Source organism: Rhinatrema bivittatum, chromosome 14, assembly GCF_901001135.1.
Source record: "Rhinatrema bivittatum chromosome 14, aRhiBiv1.1, whole genome shotgun sequence".
In the NCBI taxonomy this organism is placed as follows: domain Eukaryota; kingdom Metazoa; phylum Chordata; class Amphibia; order Gymnophiona; family Rhinatrematidae; genus Rhinatrema; species Rhinatrema bivittatum.
The window spans coordinates 36,903,024-36,928,040 of NC_042628.1; the positions used below are offsets into that span (position 1 = coordinate 36,903,024).

Here is a 25,017-nt window from a genome sequence, read left to right on the forward strand (position 1 = left end):
GCTTGTAAGCAGCAACTTTTCTCCTTTATACAGCTTTCTCTGCCTCATGCAGGAAGTCTTGAAACAGACATACTGTACTACATATAAAGATAAAAATATAAGTAATAGGACAGTACTGGTTACCATACAACAGTTCACTCATGCTGTATATGACAAACACTTGCCTGGCTATGAAAGTTAATTCACGTAAATGGATGTGTAACATTGCCTGCAGTTGAGGTGTTGCTGTGGCGTACAACTACATTATATACCTGTTTGAGCTGGAATTTTTTTTTTTTTTTTTTTTTTTTTTAAAGCAGCTGCCTTCAGTTCAGCATCGCTTAGCTCTGTTCTCTTTACTTCTGGGATTTGTTTTGTACCTTTTGCCTTGTCTAGTTATACTTTATAGACAGAACATGCCCTAGTAGGCTTTGGGTAAGCAGCAGTAAATTAACCAATAAGCAACTTTTGGAAACACTTTTCTTCACAAATCAGGATTTCCCCTCCGTTGGGGTTTTGTTTTTTTTTTTTAAATCTATGAACTGTAGTCAGAGAGCCCCAAACAGGCCAGGTTTTCAGGCTGTCCACACTGAATATGGATGAGAAGACCTTATAAATTAAATTTAACATAGACAAGTGCAAAGTGATGCACTTAGGGAAGAGTAACCCAAATTATAGCTACACTATGCAAGGTTCCACAGTAGGAGTCACTACTCAGGAAAAGGATCAAGGTGTCATTGTTAAATACATTAAGCTCCTGCTCAGTGTGCAGCAGCCAAGAAAGCAAACAAAGCTAGGATGTATGAGGAAAGGAATGAAGAATAAAGCAGAGAATCATAATGCCTTTATTACTCCATGGTGTGAACTCATCAGGGGTAAAAACACACAGGCCAATACAGTAAAGTCCACAGGAGAGCAGCCAATTTAGTATTTAAATTAGGCCCGTGGTAAAAATGGGCAAAAGGAGGCACTAGGGCCACTAGCGCATCCCTAGCGCCTCCTTTTGACCCAGAGTGGCAGCTGTCAGCGGGTTTGACAGCTGACTCAATTTTGCCGGCGTTGGTTCTCGAACCCGCTGACAGCCGGCAAAATTGAGCATCTGGTTTTCGGGCCGACAGCTGCGGGCTGAATTCATTTTTTTTTACTCTTCAGGACCTCAGACTTAATATCACCATGATATTAAGTCGGAGGGTGCACAGAAAAGCAGTTTTTACTGCTTTTCTGTGCACTTTCCCAGTGCCCGAAGAAATTAGCACCTACCTTTGGGTAGGCACTACTTTCTGAATCATGTGCAAATACCTAATAGCGCCCTCAACATGCATTTGCATGTTGAGGGCGCTATTAGGTTCAGGGGGTTGGACACGTGTTCCCCCCCCCCCCCCCCAGCACGCATTGTACTGTATCAGCCTGATAAGTTACCAGACCGCCTCAGACCAAGATGCATCAAAAGCAGCATCCTGTTTCCAACAATGGCCAATCCAGCTTACAAGAATCTGGTAAGTACTCAAACAAATAGATCCCATGCTACTAATGCCAGAAATAGGGCATAGTTACAGCTAAGTCAGCTTAGTTGATGACCTGTAATGGACTTTTCCTTCAAGAACTTATCCAAACCTTTTTTAAACGCAGCTACACTAACCACATGCTCTGACAAAAAATTCAAGAGCTTAATTGTACTGAGTGAAAGAATGTTTCCAATTTGTTTTAAAATGTGCTACTTGCTAACTTCATGAAGTGCTCCCTAGTCCTGTTATCCAAGAGAGTAAATAAGACTCACAGTTACCTGAGCTTGCCTGCTTTAGGATTTTATAGACCTCTATTATCTCCCCCCCTTCAGCCAGCTCTTCTCCACCCTGAACAGCCCTAACTGCTTTAGCCTTTCCTCATAGGGAACCATTCAATCCCCTTTATCAGTTTAGCCTGCCCAATACACATGGAGACCAGCCACCCCTCAAGAAGGGAGGGAGTTGTTTACTCTTTTCAAAAAAGTACAAAGACTAGTGTTCCCACAATGACATTATTAGGTAATATTTAAAACCAATAAGAAAATATTTTTTTACTCAAGGCATAATTAAGCTCTGGCATTAGTGATAAACTATTAGTGTAGTTGCCTTAAAAAAAATATGGATGTTTGGCAAGTTCCTGGAGAAAGTCAATTAATGATTAAGATAAGAGTTGCAGAAATCCACTGATTTATTGGGATAAGCAGCTTTGAATCCTTCTATCCCCCTTGGGATCCTGCCAGGTACCTATGACCTGACTTCACCAGTATTGGAAGCCAAATACTGGGCTTGATGGACCTTTTGGTCTGACCCAGAAGGGCAAGTCTTATGAGGTAACATAGGGAGAGCACAAGTGCTGAGCCCACTGCCTTCCTTACTCTCACTGAAAGTGGAGCCTCTACTGCCCAAGGGACAGGGCTAACCATCTTCCCCCAAGCCATCAAATCTATGGCAGGGTACTCAACTGAGGGATTGAGCACTAGCACCACCTCAGGATTCTGTCTCCAGTCTACCTGTCCTATGGGACTGGCCTAAGTTCACACCCACAAGTATGCATGTCCCATTATCTGCAGGAGCCATAAGCACTGTACTGACATCAGCTTGCCAGTATTCTGAGTGTGACTGAGTCAGTTCAATTGTCCCCATCTGCTGGGTGGCATGCTTTACCATGGCTATGGACTGGCCTGTCTGGATGCAGAGGAAGCTATTAGTGTAGCTACATTAAAAAAAAAGTTTGGAAGAGTCCATTAAACTATTTTTAAGCTGTTGTGCAGAAATCTATTTCTTATCCCTGGGATAAGCAGCATGGAATCTACCTACCCCTTTGGGATCCTGCCATGTATTTGTGACCTAGCTTGGACACGGTTAGAAACAGGATATTGGACTTGATAGAACTTTGGTCTGAACAAGTATGGCAAATCTTATGTACTTAAAGGCAGTGCTTGCAAGTCTCATGCATATTCATTGTCAGCTTGAAAACATGGCCTGTTTGTGGCTCTCCCACAGTGAAGTTGGCCACCCCTGCTCATCCTTGATTTCCATTTCGGGGGGAAGACCTGTGCACTGTCCACCTATTCTACCTCTATGCTTTAGCTATTGTTTTTTAATGCACTTGTATTTAGCATTCTCAGAAGGATCAGTCCAGCATCTCTTTACTGCACTTTTTCAAACTGGTAAGTGGCTAAGTCTGAAAAGGTTGCTTTGCAATATAAAGCAGAACAATCTTATCTAGATATCTTCATCAGTTGCTCAAAGTGAGTTACATTCAGGTACTTGTATGTGATTTAGCCAAACAGCATGCCTATTGATCTCATTTATGTTTGTCAGTATTATCACTATAAGACTAGTAAGTAGTTAAAGCCACTGCTTAAAAACTTCAGTAGATTAGTACTAAAATGCAAAAGACACCGGTATAAATTGTGACAGGCAAAATTTTTAAAGTGGACCACCACCCAAAGTTCAAACAGGACTGAAAGGGCATGAAATGTCTTCCTGCAGGCCTGAGACTGACTGCTAATAGGTCTTTTGATATTGAGACTGTATGAGCTGACTGGGAGGAAAAGCCACTCAATGCCACATGGTCTCTTATGCCAATTTCTATTCAGAGTATCTTGGTGTAATTGTAGCAGCTCATTTTTGAAACCTAAGTACTCCAGCAGTGCTGCTCTTAAAGGGATGTCTACTTCAGCTACATGGTTAGAAACTAGTTTATAAAACCCACCACTAGTTCTAAACATGTTTGTAGTGCCTAAATAAAAAAAATGTACATGTGCAGTGTATGCCTACCTGGGAAGGAATAGTGGAAAAGGAAAGCACCCCTTGTGTCCATCAGCAAACAGGAGGTACTTGTGGCCTAGGCCAAGAATCAACTTTTTCACTACCGGGCTCATTCAGTTACAGAGCCTGCCAACTCTAAAAGCTAAGAATTTAAGCACAGCACTCATAATGTAGTAAATTAGTGCTGATTTTGCAAAGCTAAATCCATTCCATCTGCTAATACAATAACCTTTAGAGGTTTCTGGGTTACCTCAATTTCTTCATATTACATATATACAGTTTTAATCCTATATTTACAACAAGGATGGTATTTAAAAAAATACAGCAATTTATTAAGATGTACAGTTTAACAAGTTTGCTTGCATTTTACTCCTTAAATGAAAGATTGCCTATAATAGACAGGAATGAGTAGGGACCCAAGGCACGTGTTTAGTATTAAAGATATTGCAGTTTATGGAACATACTAAGATTGTAGGCATTCTAGTACAGCAGAGCAGCTTCAGATTAGAAATTACTGTTCCAAGTCAGCATTTTGTGTAATTGTAGTAGATGAAGAGCTGAGTTTTACAGCCAGGATGGTGATCCTACTGATCAGTCTTTGGTGTAAAAACTCCCACATTAGTCCTAATGCAGGAAATACCCAAACGTTTCAGACTAGAAGACATGACAACATAACATGATTGTTTTGGCAAAACAAGAACTAGGATAAGTTTGGCAGGTATACATTCTTATTTGACCAACTTTGCTTCTTAAATCAAAGACAACAGTATTATCAACCCATTCACAGACTTAATTGAACTACTACTCTACCCTTAAGATTGACAGCATGGACCACATATACTAAGCAGTACTCAACCAGATAATGAAGTTGGAGGAAACAATTATACTGAACTCTATTTCAATACAATGCTAACCAGTTCTATTGGCAGAATGTTTATAGGATCTAAGTCTGGTATTCTCTCATCTTCCTAAAAACTAGAGGACTAAGGGTGTTTTCTGCAGATCAGAATATTCTGAATCATTCAAGTGTTAAATAATCCTTGTCTAGCAATGTAGGTAGGTAAAGCATGCAATTTTTTTGGTTTACAATTTGTAACTGTACAAAAGCAGCATTATAGCTGAATACAGCACTAATAGTTGTAGGAAGGTAATACACCAGCCATACAGCCAGGAATTTGTGTTTATGGATGAAAATTTCCACCATGTCTGTCCTTTTTAAAAAGGAAACTGCAAGGCTCCAATTATGGGATCCTCAATTTTTAGAAGAGTAGCATGGGAAGGGAAAAAACCCCCCCAAAAACAACCCTTACAAGCTAGTCAAAATAGAAAAAAAATTAAATGAAGACTAGACCAACATTGGGACAACCCATTAGTACATCTAGGAGAAGATCCAGAACACAAACTTTGTACATGTAACCTAGAGATTGAAAAGAGCTACAAGGATAGCTAATTATAGAACAGCTATCATAAAAACATCTTCAGAATAGCCAAAGAATCAAGCAGTAGTAGCATGCATAGAACTGGTGTCAGATTCTCACAGCTTCAGTCAGTCAATTATAGTTCTGTATTTGCATCCCCAAATCCTTACAGGTTCAGCAAAACCAATTTTACAGCTTTGTGACAATTTTCAAAGGCAAATACATTCATATAAACAGAGTTCCAGTACAACCCTTCTCTTGTATTCACTATAAAAGCAGTAGTTTGACCTGGAGGATCATATTTCCAGTCATTTCATTTGGGGATCAGCACCTATATAAATTCATCAAAAACAGTTAATATTCTATAGCAAAATGTACCAAAGATAAGAATGCAAACTATACACAAACTATGTGGCTGCCTCATCTTTTTTTTTTCTGTTCTATTTTTCAAAAATCGCTGTAGCCAGCATGCTCCACTGGCCTTCCTCAGATGCTGCTACAGGAGTGGTAGCTTAATCTTCATGGTGTGTCCAGGACCAACCGAACACAGATCTGGACAGAAGAATTTTAATATATCAAGCAACATCCAAACACTTCAGTACCTGGGCAGTCTTCAAGAGGTTTACAAAGGAAAGTCAATTTTTCCTCCTGTAGTATGGGAAACTGCTATAAAGGTTGCAAACTACTTCCACCTGCAATAATGCATCACTGCTGCAAACTTCTACTGCTAGGAACACTAACATTACAACAAAGGAAAACCCTCTGAATCCCCAACTCTAGGCATGTAACACACTGGCAGCCATACAGCTCTATGTGAAGGAGGATAGGCAATCTAGTCCTGGTTTTGCTCCTTTGCATGCATGGATTTTTACTTCTAATGTCCTCAAGGAAAAAGATAGGCCTACACCTCCATGCATGTAACAAAGTAAAGCCATGACAGGTTCAGTTTGTTCTCCTGATGTAGGAATTATGCTTACCCTGTATTTTTTTTTTTTAAAGCAGAAACACTGCCCCATTCCCATTGAACAAACACTTCTCATAAACCAAACCTTCCTCAGTTTGAGGCTTTTAAAGAATCTACTTGGAAGACTGTACTATATTTTTCCAAAGATCTGTACAGAGTACAGTAAGAAAGTCTTCTATACCTCTGTTCTCCCCACTACCAAAGATAGAAGTGCATTTTGTGCTAACTTAAAGAATGAAAAATTTGTTAGTAGAAGGTGATGTTCGATTTGCCCCCAGGGGGATTGAGTACTCTGTTATGACACCGTGGTCGTGGCCCTAGTCTAGGTTCATGGTCGTTCATTGTGGTGGTAGATTCTCTCTCCAGATTTCTCTTCTCCCGCTCAGAGTCTTCCTGCAATCTTATGTTCTCCACAGCTGTTCAAGAAACAAAATGATACAAGGGTAAGGAATTGTTGCACTATCTGTCAAACATACTTTGAAGCACAAATACTCCTCAGGTATTTCAGAACAATGGCTCTTATGTTCTATTACAAAAACAAACATGTCTGCCACCTCCAAACCCAAAAACAGGTGAATGCACAATGAAGGCCAAAGCAAAAATGACTGGCTCCAGAGGAAGTGGCTTGCATAATGCAAACTAATAAATCTGGAATTTAAAGCATTGTTTGCACACAGTATAGCCTCTCACAGCACTAACCACACGTACAAGTTTGAAGCAAAATAGGAAGTTAAATGTCCTATATTTTGTTTTCAAAACTGAATAAAGTTTAGTTTTCCTTTCAAAAATAAGAAAAGGAAACTGATCTGGGGTTCATACAAATCTTCCACCAAAAATGCTGTCAATGCCTGCCCCTTGCCTTCTATCTCTCCAGTGAACATTTAAAAATGGTACAGGGGCAGGAGAAGCGAGATAAGCAGAAGCAGGATTTTTTTTTTGTTTTTTTTAGGTGGTGGGGAAGGGTTCTAAGGTGCCTAGAGGCCTTTTGTTTATTTATATTTCGGTTCAGCAAACAAGCCAACCCAAACATCCCAAAAAAAAAAAAAAAACCACAATACAGAAGAGCAACAACATTTTTGGAGCTGCACATCTCAAATAACTATTCAATCCAAAGACCCATTTTCAAAAGCACACCGTCAATTTATCTGTGTATATCAGGACTCCATAAATAGTTCCCTGGTCACCAATGGCAACCAAGGTCCCCTAGGTAGTAAAACAATGCACGATACAACTTGCACTGCTGCAGACCAGCCTTCCTCTCACCTCCATAATCCTTTTCCAAGGGGCTGCAGGTCTACACACCTGAAGCAAAGAGCAGCAGCAGCAGAAATGGAGAGACCTCAGCCAGGAGGTTGCAGTATGACTGACCCTGGATGATTTTGATAGAGAGAACTTTGGGAAGAAATGAAATGACTTAGGTGTCTTGCTGACTACCCCATGGTTTGTTTTTTTTGGAACATTTTGGAGCCCTGGTGTATGCACTCTCTCCAGAGCAAAGTTTGATGAGTGTTACATGACAGAATTAGAATACACCAGTATAAATTTGTCTTCAGACTTCAAAATCTTGACACGTTCTTATGAAAGTGATCAAAGATGTGAGTTTCCCCTTGGTGCAAACAAAAGCATTCAGGCTTTCTGGTCTTGGATATTTATTACTGTGCATTTTTGCAAACCTCTAGATGCAGAATTGAAACCATGGTGCAAAAAAAAAAAAAAAAAAAAATCTGTAAAGTACTAAGAGGTGCTGAGCCAGTCAAACCTTGGCTAACTGACAAAACTCCCTCTATTTGTGGCTGAGATAACAGAATTAGCTACAATCCAAGGCAAGCTGTGGGAGGCCCCACTCTAAAGTTACAATATATAAATGGAGGTACTTAACTTCTAAAACGTCACACACTTGCTAATAGGTGTTCTGACAGTTGTATCCAAACTGTCACTTTTTTTTTTTTTTTTTTTTTACTATTTAACTTGCAAACATGAACAGTGACCTGACAAAAGTTTTATATGTATAACACCAGTGTGCAGGGGCAATTCAGGCCACTGTTGAAGCATATCTTAAAAAGGAGCTTGTTCTTCTCTGACTGAAGAAACTGGAAGGCAGCAGCAAAGCACAGACAGATTTGAGAAATGCAGGCCCTGAAGGAATATAAAACATCCTTGGTACTGCTGCCACTGTCAGTGTTGCTTGAAACAAAGCTTTGATGCTGACTGATAGTTAAAACCTAAACTGTCTTATTAGCTTTGAATGTATTTATTCTATGTATTTTAAAAAGCTGTAAACTGTTGTGATGGCTCTTCGGAACGACAGTATAGAAAATCTAATAAATGTCTAATATTTTGAGACCATGCAGCTCTCCCTGCTAAAATTAACTTCACTTCATATAAAAAAAAAAAGTAAAACACCCAAAGCTGTGATTGGCCCTCATCCATATGCATTAGGCCTATTCATTTCTATATAAGTGAAACAAAGGCAACAAAGAAAGCAGCTATCAGAGAGTTTTCCAGCAATACCAAAGGGACCAGATCAATGAGCCTGCCTGATCTGTGGTACAAACAGATGTTGACCAGAGATGCCTGTACTCAGCTAAGCCTTTCAGAATAAAGACGCAGATGTCTTCACAGAGAAAAGCCACCCCCATCTCCTTCAACTGCTTGATCTCGTCACCATGCTGGCAAACGAACTAATGCTTAAGTAGCACAACAGATTGAATCTGTTAATCACAAGTTTGCCCAATTTGTAGCAATCACAGGCTATCTACCCCAAAACTAAGAATGACTTCAGACCTCAAGCTTTAGAAATTCTAAGCATATCTAAATGTCTAATCACTGAAACTATCAATTAGATTTAGTTGATCAAACGTAAGTCTCTAATTTTAGACAAACTTAATGAATCCTCATTCTGATTAAAACTGAACAGAGTAATTCACACTAATTTGTACAATTGGAAGTTCCAGTAACTATATTTGTAGTGTGCTCTATTTCCTGAGTACAATAAAAAATGATCAAAAAGCACACAGGATGGTTATTACATATAAGACAAAAATGACCCACAAATACAATTAGACACAACTTAATTTGGTTCCACCATGGTATAATATCTGGAGTATGTTTACAATGTAAGGCATTAGTGAAGAGTACAAGCTAGCAAAAGCTGGGAAACTAAAACCTTGTTTTAGCTGGGATTAGAGTGTCATGCAAACACTCAAGCAAATCCAGAAAGGAAGATATATCCAAGGGAATTTAATCTTTGATATTTCATTTTCAATCTCCCCCCAAAAACCAGAGAAGTCTACATGTCCACTGCAACCTCGCCAACAAATAAAAACCAAACTCGAGCAAAATCAGAGGTTTAAGTGCTGTGCAAAAGCCTGACCATTTTCACCCTCCTAACACACTTTAAACAGATTTCCAAATCATAACCCTGCTATTAAGTTGACTTAGAAAATAGCCACTGCTATTACTAGCAACAGTAGCGTGGAATAGGCTTAGTTTTTGGGTACTTGCCAGGTTCTTATGGCCTGGATTGGCCACTGTTGGAAATAGGATGCTGGGCTTTATGGACCCTTGGTCTGACCCAGTATGGCATTTTCTTATCCAGTCGCCTTCATCTAACTCAAAAGTCTAAATCAGTCAACTTTTGGGTACCACCCAACCATGATGTGACTCCAGAATACATCTATAAATAGAATAGGCAACCCTAACAAAGGTATGAGTTTGACATTTCCTCAACCAGATGTAGTTACTAAACTACCCAACTCCTTTCCAAGTGTCTCTGGAACACCTGATTGAACAGATTAGGAACTATATAAATATTTGGGACATCAAATTCCCTTTTCAGAGACTCAAAATATTTGATGGAATGCCCCTCAGTTGCCAGACAAGCCTCAACCCCCTTATATACCAGATTCTTAAACTTGGGGGGTGGGGGAGGTACATATTACCAAGCTAGATTTATTTAGAGAGGCTAGCAAAGATTCTTTAAAATAGGTCCCAAAAATTTACATGAGGCTCGCCAAACCTTTAATGTATGGGCTAAAACAAACACAGTAGTACTAGTCTAACTAAAGGAGAGTTGATTGGCAGGAACAGCCAAGCATGCAAATTACATAAAGCCTTTAAGGCAGTGCTTCCCAATCCTGCCCTGGGGTCCCAGTCAGGATATCCAATGAATAAGTATGAGAAATGTGCATATGCTGAGTCTCCATCATATGCAAATTTATCATGCATATTCATTATGGTATCTGGAAACCCAACTGGCTATGAGGTCTCCAGGACAGGTTTGGGCAGGCCTGCTCCAAGGCAACATCAACCCCCAATTCCTGGACACGATAACCCTGCTGCCCAGTAATAAAAAAAAAAGTTTAGATTTTGGAGACCCATCCTCCCTCCAAATTCCTTCCGTATCCCAAGAGCATGGAGTTTAATTCTTGAGCGTTTATTGGGTCAAAATGGTAAAAGCACTATTCTATCCAGCAAAAATTGGAGGCACATCACATAGAAGATGCTGAAATTGAATATCCTGCCAAGCTTTCTCTTTTTCAACAAATTGATTCTACCAGCCCACCAATCCTTAACTTTTTGAATAGATCATAATTTGTCTTATGTAAATTTCTAGGTTTAAGTCTTCTCTATATGCCTAAATACTTAAATCCTGTACCAGCTGCCTTGAAATCTGCCAAAGCCTCAGGAATAGCAATAGGGCTGATGGAAGAGTTTGTTTTGTATTTTCAAAGTCAGGTTATCAGAAACCATACTATATTACCTCAATATACCCAGTGAGCAGCAGGTGAACTGCAGACTCCATGGCTGGCCAAGTGTATTAGCTTATCTGCATGCAATGAAATTTTGCACTCATCCCCTGTATCAAATCATTACCCCTAATTCCATAAGCTAAAGCCTCTATAAGTAATACAATGGAGACAGAGGGCAAACCCAGCAACTATTTAAACAGCACTACCTTCAGGGAATATCATTTCTAATCTGCTAGAGCTATCTGAAAAGATAGACCAATGTTTCCAGTTCAAAGTCAATCGCAATAGCATTCTGCAACTGAGTTACATATTCTGCAGCTTAGATTAGCCTAATAGCAAATGTCCTATGCTTACCTTTCACACAAAGGTTTGTATCTCCTTCCCGTAAACAGATATTGTCCTGTAACAGTATAAAAAAAATCAGCTTGGGGCATTAGCTTTCTAGTCATTTATTCCACTTTCTCCCCATTCTCTGCTCACTAAGCAAGAAGTCAGTTATGCTTATAAGTGTAAGGAAGCCTGAATAAAGCATGTCTTCTAGTAAACTTGTGCGTTTCCAACTGCATTTTTTAAGCTCACAAGTCTTGTGAACTAAGAGGACTATTATTGTTAGATTAATGCAAGCTATATACTGTGCAGTTCTACAGGTTCATATTACTAAGGCAAACTTTACTACATGAAGTAAAAAAAGTTGACACTAAGCCATCTGAAAATCTAGTATACATGGAAAGGTTAAAGTATTCTAACTTTACAGCAGATCTTCAGTACTAGCAATTAGTATTGCATTATCTGTTTTTTGGAGATTGGTGTTTACTAGTTGATTTTATGACCCTTTAAAAATACAGTTTTATCCCAATCTTTCTATTCCCTTGGGCTTCCAGCTTCATCAGAACTAGAAGCTACTGGGCTACAATGCCAGGAGCCATCGTGTGCAGCTATCCAGATGTTTTTTCACAACCTATCCTTTAATCAAGCTATTGCAGCAATAGCTCTTTGCCAGGTGCCATAGCTCCTTCCAGAATTTATTATGTTTATACTGTAAGGCTGGCTACAGGGGATCAGCATTGGGTGATAAGACTCCATTCCCCCCACCCCCCCGGGATCTGTCAATAGTGCATCTCCAGACAGCCCAATGAGTAGAAACCAAGCCAGAGCCTCCCATCTCCCACAAGTTTGTGTATACAGGTTTTAGAGAAAATAAGCATCTCTCTTTTGCTTGTTTCCACGGTTGAATTGTTGCAAAGATACCTTGGGTTTATTTGGATGTGGTCGGACAGCGGCTGAAGATACTGCATCTCCAAAAATATCACTGGTCTTTCCACCAGGAGGATTAGGGCGCTGACGAACGTGAACAGGGTTAGATGCCTGAAAAATGCCACTTTCCTTTCCTCCTGAAATACAAATCAGTGCAAAATAAACTTGGAACAAGTTTGAGCAACAAGTTATTTTGTTTATTGTTAGGTGTGCATCTATATTATGATGCCTTAACACACCATGATTTAGTCTTCAATATAGCTATTAACAGCAAGGGATTTTCACAAGGAAGCTACATATAAACACAGAAGTAGCAAGCCCAATGGAACGCATTATGAAACTACACTTGCCCTGCAAGTGGAAACAGGCATAGGACTCGTTTCTTACAACATGGGAATATATTTAACAAGTTTATTTAAAAAACATATCTGACTGAACATGCCCAAACAGAATCAGTCATTACCTAACATGTAATAGTACTTTTAATTTTAAAAAGTTATGTTATTCTTTTAAGTATTAAAAAAAAAAAAGAGAAATGGGGTACTTTGTTTTTTGTTTTTTTTAAATAGTTGAAATAAACCAGGCTATGCATTGGTCCAAAATAAGAATCTAAACTGTTCAGATAATTACATTTGTCCAAAAAATAAAAATCTACTAGAACTATAAAAATAACCAAGTTTAAATCATTAAGATTTTTGTTATATAGCTTTTTCTGAAACATACAAGACAGAAAGACCCTTATCTCTACAAAGTAGATTTATCAAACTGAATCTATTACTACTGAATAGTTTTACTGATTAAGGATATTTTCAAGATATTCTTTGCACCCTATGACCATTTGTACTACAAGTAAACATTGCTTAAACATAAAAACAGCACTTTTAAAACCAGGTACAGACTCCCTGATGAAGTTGTGCCATCCCTATTGTATGGCATTTTGTGAACATTTTTCCTCAGGGATGGCAAGAGGCCAAAAAAAAAAAAAAAGATGCACCTTGGACTGGTTGTGTGCTAATAAGCAGAGTGAACAGGAATGTGTACATCTTTCACTTTCAGAAGCACACATCCAATCTCTCATTTGAATGAAAAGGAACGACTGTCTTGAGATTGTTCATCTCAAACATCTCCTGCATTAACAATTTGTTCAGCTTCAGTAGGAGGTGCTGGTACACAGAAGTCAAGTCTGATTTCTTGAGAATTAAGAAATACCAGGAACAGATTTGACCACCTCCAGCTGCAGTTAAACTTACACTTTTGGAGCTGGGGTTAGACTATGGTGTTGTGCCCATGTGGTCTTATGTCAAAAATTTCAGAATAACTCACGGAAAGCTTCTTAAAACTAGATCAAGGATATTTATGGGAATTCTGTGAAGCTGCTTCTGAAGGGGAGTCTTACTAGTCAAAGCCAGGCTTCCCCATTATAACAGTGCAGCGTCTCTGTGTGCTGAATGTCAGGCCATTGTATTACATACAATGAGTATAAATACAATTCATTTTTACAAACTTGCCCTCCCCAGTACAGTTTTCAATGTGTAACTATAAAGTAAAAAATATAATACATAAAACTGATTTTCTACTATTCAGTATACAATGTTATTTCATTAAAGTGTTCGGTACAATGTAGTAATATGCGAGAAAGAAAAAAACCAAACATTGAAAACTGTTTATCCTCTGTTAAGATTCATCCTGAAACTAAGTCCAAAAGCATTTATCCAGAATAGAGCATGCTTTAGTTTTTTGTTTTTTTTTAATTCTCTTAAAAATTTGTAGTTCTTGAAACAAGAAAAGCCATTTAGAATAAACTAAATAAAAAAAACCTACTCTTTAAAAAAGTTGTAATAAGCACGTTTAAAAGACACCATTTAGAGATCTAACACAAAGGAACAAAACAAAAAAGGAGCACTGACAGGAATAGGATAGTGCACATCACCTGGAGGGTTTGATTTCTTGGGTACATTCTGAGATTCTGCAGGAGAGCCAAAGATGTCGGATGCCATCTTATGTGATTTGGTGGGTGCTGGATCTTCTTTAGGACTGTTAGATCCTCCCTCAGATTTCAAAACCCTGTTAAGAAGACATTAGTAGTGAATGGCACAGGATAAAGATTGAGATTACTGCAGGAACATGCATCAGCTCCTGAAGGTTTATGTACTAAAGGTGCACTAAGCTGTGCACACTTCTTAAAGGCAAACTTCCCTCACAATTTATCATAAAAGTGTGTTCATTACAATTATTGGCACCGCCACACAAATTCCATTTAAATTTCCAATATTAAAAAAAAAAAAAAAAAATGTACCGTATTTTTCGCTCCATAAGACGCACTTTTTTTCCCCCAAAGGTGGGGGGAAAATGTATGTGCGTCTTATGGAGCGAATATAAAAAAAACCCAAACAAAAATCTAACAACCCCCCCCCCCCCCCCCCGACTCCCAAGACCCGACAAATTAATTTCCTGCAACCCCCCCACCCTCCTGACCCCCCCCAAGACCTGCCAAACGTCCCTGGTGGTCCAGCGGGGGTCCGGGAATGATCTCCTGGGTGTGGGTCGTCGGCTGCCAGTAAACAAAATGGCGCCGACGGCCCTATGCCCTCACTATGTCACTGAGACCGACCAATAGCAGCGGTCGGTCTCAGTGACATAGTGAGGGCATAGGGCCGTCGGCGCCATTTTGTTTACTGGCAGCCGACGGCTCACGCCCAGGAGATCGTTCCCGGACCGCTCCTGGACCCCCGCTGGACCACCAGGGACGTTTGGCAGGTCTTGGGGGGGTCAGGAGGGTGGGGGGTTGCAGGAAATTAATTCGGCAGGTCTTGGGGGGTCAGGGGGGTGGAGGTTGTTAATTTAAAGGGTTGGGATGGGGGGGGGTTCCCAGAGAAAGAAAAGTTTTCTGATCTGGGGAGTGGACCGAAATGGCCCTCCCCAGACCCCGAAAACAAAATGGGGAGAAGAAAAAAAGCTATGCACTCCCCTAATTTGCTCCATAAGACGCCCAGACACAGAGCCGGTTTAGCACAATTTTTTTTTTTAAATTTCCCCCCTCTGAATCCTAGGTGCGTCTTATGGTCAGGTGCATCTTATGGAGCGAAAAATACGGTAACTCCTTGCTCAGAAATGGAATTAAAAAAAGCCAACCCTTGCATTGCTGGGGCTCATGGCTTCAGCTAAACTCCTGCCATTAAAAAAAAAAAAAGCTGGCGGCACTCCACTGGATAGGCGAGTGTGAATGAAGAAGGCACACTTTCCAGCTAGTGACAGTTTGACAAAGGGGGAAACATATTAGATGCTCATTTTTACTGCACTTCTGTGCATGCCTATTCAGTTTGCTCCCTTTAGTACACACTAACGGTCAGTTTTTATCAGGTGTGCAAGGAGGAGGAAAAGTGTACACATTTCATTACAGAAGCCTTGCGTTACTGTGGAAGCAAGTTTTTCATGCCAATAAAATGAAAGATGGTTATGCTATGGTGTAAAGCAGCACATCATTCTGGAATCATACAGCAACTGGGAAACTTCCCAAACTGAAAAACCTGTTAGAAGAGGAAAAACTGGATTAGGGATGGGACTGGGAAAGGAAAAGACAAGCAAGCACATTGAATACCAAACTGAAATCATATCATCTTTCTGTAATATCCCAGTGTTTCCACCGGTGAGCCTCCGGCAGTCTTAGTTTTTCCTTCCTGCCAGGAGGGGGTGTCAGAGCAGCACCTATCTGCTTCTGCTGCCCTGTTAGCTCTCACCAGACATGCTGGTCTCATGCTTTTATTGCAGAGACAAGCTGGCAGAGGAGAAAGTAGAAACAGCAGGTAAGTGCTGCTCAGACTTATTCCAGCTCTGGAGAGGGAAGGGACAAGAAGCAAGAACTGAATGTGCCACAGTGCTGGGGGGGGGGGGGGGGGGGGGGGGGGGAAGAGGGAACTGAAGATTATGTCAGAGGGTGGGAACAAGGGAAGGTGATGAGGGGCAGAGTAAAGGGACAAGGAAGGTGGTGATATAGTAGGGGGGACAGAGAAGGAAAGATGGTAATGATGCAGGGAAGATTAAGATGATGGTGCCAGAGATATGGTGATGTGAGAGTTTGGGCAGTGGGGAGGAAAAAAGTGATATCAGGAGAGAGGGAAAAGGTGGTGATGCCATATGGGTGGAGGGAGAAGGAAAGTGGGGGTGGTGATGCCAGAAGAGTTGAGGGATAGGGAGAGAGAGAAAGAAAGGTGGTAATAACAGAAAATTGGAGGGAGAGGGAGAATGATGCCAGGGGAAAGGAAAAGAGTGATACCAGGGGATGGGAAAGGGAAGATAAGGTGATGATGCCAGGGGGATGGATGGATGGAAGAGGGACAGGAAGAGAAGGTGATTGTGCCAAGGGTGGGGTGAAAGGGAGAGGGAACGGGAAAGGAAGATGATGATAGTGTGCCATGACACAAAGGTTGGGAATCGCTGTTCTATCCAACAGCAGAAAGGAGGGGGTGGTGGGGCAGGAAGATAGTTTCAGTTTGGAATTCACACTATCTCCTTACCTTCACAACACACACACCTGTAATAAGCTACATAGTTATGTATCCTGCTAAAGGAATAAAACATACCTAGCAGAAGACAAAACTGAGTAAGGAGTATATGGGGGAAAATAAAATAAAAAAAGAGCCAAGACAAAGTTTTTGAACAGTCCCTACTTCCATTTCTAGGCTAGTTAAGATCTGGGTAGACCAAGACCATTTTATCTTTATTCTGAGTGCTCAGAATTCCTGATATACTAAAAAAACCCAAAAAAAAGCAGACACCTTACACTTAGATGTTACTGAACATACATTTTTTGAATTAGGTAGTCTCCTTCCAAGATATCTGAGGAAAGACTCTTGTGCCATGCCCAATCTTCATCCAATTCAAGGTATCAGACATCCCCAAAGTCATCTAATAATTTGACATTTTTTGTATTCAAGGAAGCGTGAAAAGGGTAGATTTTTTAAAATCTGGTTAACAGCAAGGTGTAAGTTGGTACAAAGAACTATCCAAATTGTTTGTCCAGAAAACAAAAAGAGCTATATAAAGAGATCCAGAATATCAAAGACTTGTCCAAACTGAATCTATTACAGTTGTACTGGTTAAGCAGCTTTTCAAGCTATCATATTCCTTACATCTTGTGACCATTTGCTGTTAAAAATTAACATTGAGACTAATCATTTTACAAAATGGCATTTTAGAGTCAGTATATTAGTTTCATTGGAGTCTGAATGCTGCAATATAAAACTGAAAAAAAGCACAGCTACAGTGAAACACAGTAAGCCTAACAGCTAAATGTGCAAAATTACAGCTTGGAGAAGAGATGACTGAGGGGGGATATGATAGAGGTGTTTAAAATCATGAGAGGTCTAGAACGGGTAGATGTGAATCGGATATTTACTCTTTCGGATAGTAGAAAGACTAGGGGGCACTCCATGAAGTTAGCATGGGGCACATTTAAAACTAATCGGAGAAAGTTTTTTACTCAATGCACAATTAAACTCTGGAATTTGTTGCCAGAGGATGTGATTAGTGCAGTTAGTATAGCTGTGTTTAAAAAAGGATTGGATAAGTTCTTGGAGGAGAAGTCCATTACCTGCTATTAAGTTCACTTAGAGAATAGCCACTGCCATTAGTAATGGTTACATGGAATAGACTTAGTTTTTGGGTACTTGCCAGGTTCTTATGGCCTGGATTGGCCACTGTTGGAAACAGGATGCTGGGCTTGATGGACCCTTGGTCTGACCCAGTATGGCATGTTCTTATGTACCTTTAGGAGTGAGCCATTGAAGAAAAAAAGTGGTCTTCTAGCATTTAATGCATGGCATGCCCAAAATACCTGCCCCCCCCCCCCCCCGATTGCTTTATACCTAGTTTAGGGCAAGCACACCGGGAGAACTTTTCCAGCTCTAGTAATTAGCATGTGGTCTGAGAGCAAGTAGGCATTGTATCCGTCTTAGGGTTTAATGTAGAGGGGGGAAAGAAATAAAATCAAAACCCACAGTCCACCCTATCATATGACATTTATCCAGAATAAAAAAGTGCAACTGTAATACCCCCAAGTCCTTTCAGATTTTGCCATTCTATTACCCCTCCCACACACACTAGGTAATCCAATAGCCGAAAGCAAAAAACAGTTATCCCAACTGGATCAAAATAAGAGCAGCAGAAGTACTTTAAGATATACAAGGTCTCAGGGGAGGAACCAATGGCAGCAAGGACGAGCTGGGTTGTTAGCAGTTATAGATCAGATGTACGTGTGCTAAGTCAGACTTGCAGAGTTCAGCAGTCGAGGAGACTCGTGTTCACATCAGCAGAAGACTTCTTGGACTAGAACTAATCATTAGTAGCGGGAAAGTTATGACATGCAGTTTCCCCCACAAGTCTTCCTCCAAGGAAAACAAAATTTTGCAGTGGTGAACACAGTACCAACTTAATTTATGTTTAATGTACTGGAGTATAGGGAAATGTGTTCTTACCCAATCCTTTTCCTTACCTTGAGACCAGACTATTGGGGTTATGCTCACCGACCAGCAAAGAGATCAACCTGCCAGTATTATCTGTAACAAGACAGCTTGCTCCTGGGCTCATCTAAGCTGAAAGGAGCTTCCCATTCAGAAAGGGCCAGGCATTTACCTGCTTTGTGGAGAGGGAAGCCTTAGGCAGATTCATGACCTGGGAGGGTAGAGCCTCTTCCCAGAATTACCTTGACATGTGAACCTGCCATGCAAAGCACCAACCTGGGAGATAAGCAAGAGGAGTTCCCCTTTCCACAAGAGTATCTGCCCCCCCCCCCCCCCACTCCAAAAAAGGAGCTCAAAGAATTCCAGTGAGGCAGGCCCTCCAAGGCTTCACTAGGCAGTACAGGGAGCTTGGATCTCTCCCCCCCCAGGCCTCCACATAAACAATCAGGAAACCAAATTCCCAGGAGAGGAGGAGGATCTCAAGACCTTCATCCACAGGAGGGTGCTTCATAAGGTCTGGGAGCCCAAGTTCATGTAGAAAATTTAAAATAGCAGGTGACCTGTAGTCTGCTACAGTAGCAGGCATCATCTGTGCCCCTTGCTCTGTTGCTTTCCCAGTGTCGTGTGTGAGAGCTATAGTTCCCAAGCTAGCTCCCCTGGAGAAAAAAACTCTGCAATACAGGCTGACTGGAAGATTACACTATACTGAAGATAAACTGCCCCACTTTGCCCTCTCAGAAAATGGCAGTTCCCCCAAAAAAGCTAACCTCCAGGGCAGTAAGGCCAATAGAGAGCCTGCCCAAGGCCAGCAGGTACTCCCCACTGGTGACTGAAATGCATCACCTGCCTAGAGATTTCCATAAGAACATGCTTCTTTCCTGCTGCTTTGTTCTCCCTGGCCTTGGCTGTCATGGGAACAGTGAAGGGACTTTTTTTTTTTAAAGACATACAAGCAGCTTTACTGCTGCTGTCTCTTCCAACCAGGCCCAACAGACATGAGACAATGGACAGGGTGAGGAGGAGGGTACCCCAGCCCCAAGGAGGAAGCCTGGAAAAGGAACTGCTCCTGAGCCTACCAAACCTTTTTTTCTGCTCAACTAGGCCCTGCAGGATCCTGGGAGCAGACACCTGTTTGCTCAACCAGGCCTCAGCTGGAATCTAGGAACTTACCTACCAGACCCAGCTCTTCCAGAGAATCAACAAGAGAACCAGAAACAAGGTCTGCTCCACTAGGCAAATAAATACAAGAGTTGTGGCCCTAGGAGCAGAGATCTGGCTTTATTAGAATAGAGTAAGCACCCACAAGCTGTTGCCCTGGAAGCATGCTCTACCAGGGACAATGCCAGAAAACCAGAGTCCTGCTGCACTAAGTCCAGAACATATCTATTATCTGATGAAGTTAGAAGATATTGCTTCTGTACCACTCAGTCTGTGATGAAGTCACTGAAAAATGTTGTGGTTCTCTAGACTACTAAAGCAAGATCACTATTTACAATAAGCATAGCCTATTTTTAAATCTCTTTTCCTGAATACTTTAATTGCTCATGCTGTATTCACACACAGTGTCTCAAGTGAAATACAGTCAGAACCAAAAAAAAACCCACAGGAGATCCTGATTTTAACATTACCTAATAGGAAAGACAGCAAGCTTCATAATGCCTCCATCACTCCACGATGAGGCCGAACCTTGAATACTGTGTACAATTCTGGTCGCCGCATCTTAAAAAAAAGATATAGTTGCGATGGAGAAGGTACAGAGAAGGGCAACCAAAATGATAAAGGGAATGGAACAGCTGCCCTATAAGGAAAGACTAAAGAGGTTAGGACTTTTCAGCTTGGAGAAGAGATGGCTGGGGGGGATATGATAGAGGTGTTTAAAATCATGAGAGGTCTAGAATGGGTAGATGTGAATCTGTTTTACTCTTTCGGATAATAGAAAGACTAGGGGGCACTCCATGAAGTTAGCATGTGGCACATTTAAAACTAAAATTGGAGAAAGTTTTTTTTTCACTCCACGCACATTCTCACTGGGAAAAGCAACCCCTAAGGGTTCTCTCAGGAGCAACAAGGACTCTACCAGCCCAGGGTCAAACCTAGGCTCTGGGATCAGACATAGTGTCTACAGTTGCTGGAGACAGAAAAATGCTTTGGCCCAATATCAGTAATTACATCCTTTTCTCTAGCCATACCAGTCATTCATATTACTAAAATGTTAAAAGCTAATATTTTATTTTATTTATAGACTTTTCTTTGCCGACATTCGTGAGGCACATCATACCGGCTTACATTGAACTGAAAGGAGGAAAATACAATGAACAGAACATGTCATAGTTAAACGCAAATGGTGTAAGATATAAGCATCGTAAAAACATTCTGAGATTATATATAATAACAAAAGAAAAAAGAAAGAGAAACTTTGTACAAACTAAGAAAACTATCTTTAACAATGAGAAAGTGGTATAGGGGTTATGAAGTGCAGCAAAGTTCCAGGGGGGGAGAGCAGGTAGTGGAGATTCTTAGAAAAGTCCATTTAGGAGAAGTCTACGTATTGGTTGAGTCATGTTTTGACTCAACCATGTTTTGACTCCTTTTTTGAATTTGTTGAGTGATGGTTCTATTCTATTCAAAAATATCTGCACAGCAGTTCTACATTCAGATAGTATTTAAAGAACGAACAAGTTATTTCCTAGAGTTTCATGAATTCAGAACAAAACTACAATTTAAAATCTTTAACCTCATGTTCTTTCCTCAGACCATAAACTGAAATCATGATCCTTCATAGAATGCCATCTTTTAGTTGGTCCTCTGAATTCAATTTTGATAGTCATAGTATACTCTACTGTACAAGACCAATATTAAAAAATGGTGGTCAGCTTCTTTTGCACAACTGTGCCTCCTATGACATTTGAAGCCACTGTTAAATCCTCCAGAATTCTGCACAATCCTTTAATCTTTTTTCTAGTTTGGATTACTACAATTCTTTATACATTGGCTTGCCCAACAATTCACCCTCTGCAGATTATACAAAATGCAGCAACTCTTATAGTGTCAAGAGTCAGCATGCATGTTACACTAGTCCTTCAATCATTACACTGGCTGCCCATATTGTGGCATTTACAATACAAAGTGGCTGTGCTGATATCTGTTGAGGACTACTGGCTTTCCATGGATAAGGTCAATAAAAATTATATATCCCTTCAAGACCTACTGCACATCCTGACACTTAAGTTAGCACATCTAGCAGATACACATGAAAGGTCATATTTCTGTGCTGGCTCAGTACTTTGGAACTCTGTCTTTGTTACTATAAGAAAACGTCAGGATGTTAAAGACCTTCAAGGCAGCCTTGAAAACCTTGTTTAAAGAGACATTGTAGTCTTTCAATTAGCTGGCAAGGTTTTGTATTTTGGCTCTTATTTTTATGACCCGAAGTCAGGTTTGTTTTAAATGTATATTTTATGAATGTAAGTGTGTAATCTGTCCTACAATCTGGAGGGTATGGGGTAGACATACTTTTAAACAAGATTTAATGCAGGCCAACCCCCATGGGGAAATTCCAGAGACCTCTAGACTCATTCTTGCCAGAATTTCTCTGGAACGTCTTTGCTTTAGGACTGTAATTGTTTTGTGTCAATGTATCATACTGCAGGACTATATGTACTGGGCTTCAGCTTCTCTGCAAGCACAGCACATAAAGCTTGATTAAATGCCAATGCTAAAAACCTGCCAAAGAAAGAAATAGAAGAAAATGCAGAAGTCAGAAAACTGCTGAATGCTACATTTTATGTGGCCCTGTTGATAAGGTTCCTATACAGATGTACTAGCCTGGTGAAAGAAAGATTTTTTAAATAAATCTGTTTTCTCAATCAAAATACAAACTGCATTAACATCCTGAAAGCATAAGTTATTCAGGATGAAAAACACCTGGCTTGAAGTTTCCCTCAGCTCCATTACATATGACTGGTGCGTTTTAGTCATGAATGGTAGTTTCCAACAGGTTAAGTAGCATTTTGTTTCAGCCTTGCAATCCCAGATCCCATACTAACATACCATCAGAAACATGGGTACACTATAGCTTGGAACTTTATTAAAAAATGACTCTGCACTGAACTTCCAAACAAATTTTGTTTTGAATGTTGGGATCTCAGAAACTTTTATATTATGAACAAAGACCTCTTATCAAACCACAATTCATTTAAACTAAGGAATCAGAGCAAAAAGTGCCTAGAACAAGTCATTATGAAGCTTAGAGGAAAATCAGGAGCAACATTAGAAAATTTCTTCTTGGGAAGGTTGGTGGATACACAGAATAGAGCCCCAGCGATTACAATGGAGACAAAACCCAGATATAAAGATAACCCACAAAAATCTACTGTAGGCAGGCAAAATAGTAAGGAAGCACTGGGATAACCTGTATGAAACGGCTGCCAACACAAAACAGTAGTAGTTTGACTATATGAGGCTTCCAAAAAGGCACTGGGGTAACTTGTATAGAGTTACAGTTATAAGCCTAAAGAGCAGTAGTAGAACCATGAGTCTGGTAGAAGGGATCTAGGTGTTGGGTGGATTAAGTATTAGTCCCCTAAGAATCAAAGCTGAAGCTAAGGCAGCATGAAATTGCACGACAGCACATGGGAGAGAACAGCTCTTTAGCTGATTTTAAGCATGCATGGGACATATATGGAAAGTAGTAACAGGAAAAGGGTTCAGAAATCAAGTAAGGGGCAAGACTCGGGGATGTAAAGTTGCATATGGGGAATGTGTTCATTTTACCCAACGATGAAGGATCTCAAATGGGAAAACTAATGGGTCAGTTTAGTTTTGAATTTTTTTTTTTTACCCTAGATGAGATAGCAGGTAAAAAGCAGGCAAATGCAAAGGGAAAAATCTATAAAACCGCTCTTAAACTTAAAATGCTACAGAGATCTTTAAAATGTACCATGCTAGGTAAATATTAAAGCTTCAGTATTCCCTAACCAACTTAACACATGCGAAAGCAGCATTTGGACAGAAACAGCCTTCTATATAAGTTTATCCTGAATGGGGTATCCTCCTTGGTGGGGGGAGCTATTTTCTACCCCCATAAGATATCGTTACAGTTTTGTTTTTTTTCGATTCCCACGCTCCGAACAATGGCACATAAGATGAAGTTGTCAGGCAAACCGCCGCAGACGTTTGCCCCTTCTTCCCCTGTGTTGGTGATCCGAGGGTAACCATGTCTCAAAAGGCAGCAGGGCCCTTTCGCCGTCGGGGTGCGGATCTCACGGGAGAAACAAAAGGAGAGCTTCCTCCCGCCAGTCACTCAGGGCCCGTCCCGCCACCCGGGCCTCGTTTAACTTTCCTATCGCAAGACTAAGACTAGCCAGGCAAAGATACAAATTAAGTCTGACCTCAGCCATGGGAGTCGCAGGCAAGAAATAGCAGCCGAGAGAGCATTTTACACCATCACTGTGACTGCTTTTCCCCGGGGAGGGGAAGAGATCGCTTCGCCTGCGTTTGCCCCTCCTGGACCAGGAAAGCAGCTGACAGCGGCAGAATTAGCGGGGGGGCGGATGGGGGAATAGACTGGAGCGCCAGCCGGGCCCTGGCAGCCCTCAAGTGCCCGTGCAGTACCCGGAACACACGAGAGGGCTCCCTTTTACGCTAAGAGCCCCGCTTAGCGCATACCGTCGCCTGCACTGCCAGGGAGGAGAGAGAGTCGGACACTCTCGCTTCACACCTCCCGCTCCGGAAAATTCTCTCCCGACACAAAGCCGCTCAGGTAGGCGGCGACGCCGCCGCCAAGAGGCCCCGAGAACTCACCTGGAGCTCGGCTTCCCGTCCGTGTCCAAGCCCTGAAACATGTTAGAGGAAGCCAGGAACCGCACGTCGCGCGCACTCCTACCAACCCCAAACTGTCTCGCGCTGCTACCCGCAAGCAGCACAGACAACCCCCCACGCCCGCTCCTACATCCGCGTCTCTTATTAGCGCAAGGTGATGCCAATCAACAGGGCGACCAATCACCGCTTCCAAGCGGGGACGGACGCTTTTCCTCCTCTGAAAAGAACCGACTAGGGGGTTAGGGAGAGTGGCTAGAAGGAAGCGCCGTTGAAACCACGCAGCCAAACTACGGTTGGCTTAAAAAAAAGGCGGTGGGGTTGGCTAGGGAAAGCTGTTTTAGGTAACTAAAGTTCTAGGCCCTAGCTAGCTTTCAGGTTATAAAAAGGCCCCCCTCTATAGTTCCCTTCTTCACATGTAGCCATTGTGGTGTGCGTCTTAGACGGACCTAGTTAGGAAGCTAATCGAGAAACAAAAACCTGCCCAATGCAAAATGTGCCTATTTCGTTATGTAGAAAGAAAATCGTTACAAAGTAGCAATTAGCATATCACTATAGTGAAATTTGAAAACTAACAAACACATGTTAACATAGAGC

At 41.1% G+C, this 25,017-nt stretch overlaps 1 protein-coding gene across 3 annotated transcripts; it reads right to left on the minus strand.

The window, feature by feature from the left end:
* Positions 1-4,063: 4,063 nt before the first annotated feature.
* Positions 4,064-24,558, minus strand: JPT2 (Jupiter microtubule associated homolog 2). Of its 3 annotated transcripts, XM_029576570.1 has the most exons (6): positions 24,406-24,509; positions 20,232-20,322; positions 14,076-14,209; positions 12,140-12,282; positions 11,246-11,291; positions 4,064-6,556 (listed from the first exon to the last, which is right to left on the minus strand). In XM_029576570.1, exons 2-6 carry the CDS (start codon positions 20,255-20,257, stop codon positions 6,387-6,389), a joined length of 519 nt encoding a protein of 172 aa, XP_029432430.1. In that variant the 5' UTR covers positions 20,258-20,322; positions 24,406-24,509; the 3' UTR covers positions 4,064-6,386. The 3 variants fall into 3 exon arrangements, with proteins under 3 accessions (XP_029432430.1, XP_029432429.1, XP_029432432.1); XM_029576569.1 differs by lacking the exon at positions 20,232-20,322 and having other exon boundaries at positions 24,406-24,558; XM_029576572.1 differs by lacking the exons at positions 20,232-20,322; positions 24,406-24,509 and adding an exon at positions 23,994-24,123.
* Positions 24,559-25,017: the final 459 nt, after the last annotated feature.

Excerpts from the sequence above, each read along its gene's own strand:
- JPT2 (XM_029576569.1), bottom strand. The coding sequence starts at position 24,446 with ATGTTTCAGGGCTTGGACACGGACGGGAAGCCGAGCTCCAG. Across the intron at positions 14,210-24,405 it reads GACGGGAAGCCGAGCTCCAG|GGTTTTGAAATCTGAGGGAG; the intron begins GTGAGTTCTCGG and ends TCTTCTTAACAG. Across the intron at positions 6,557-11,245 it reads TACAAACCTTTGTGTGAAAG|CTGTGGAGAACATAAGATTG; the intron begins GTAAGCATAGGA and ends TTTCTTGAACAG.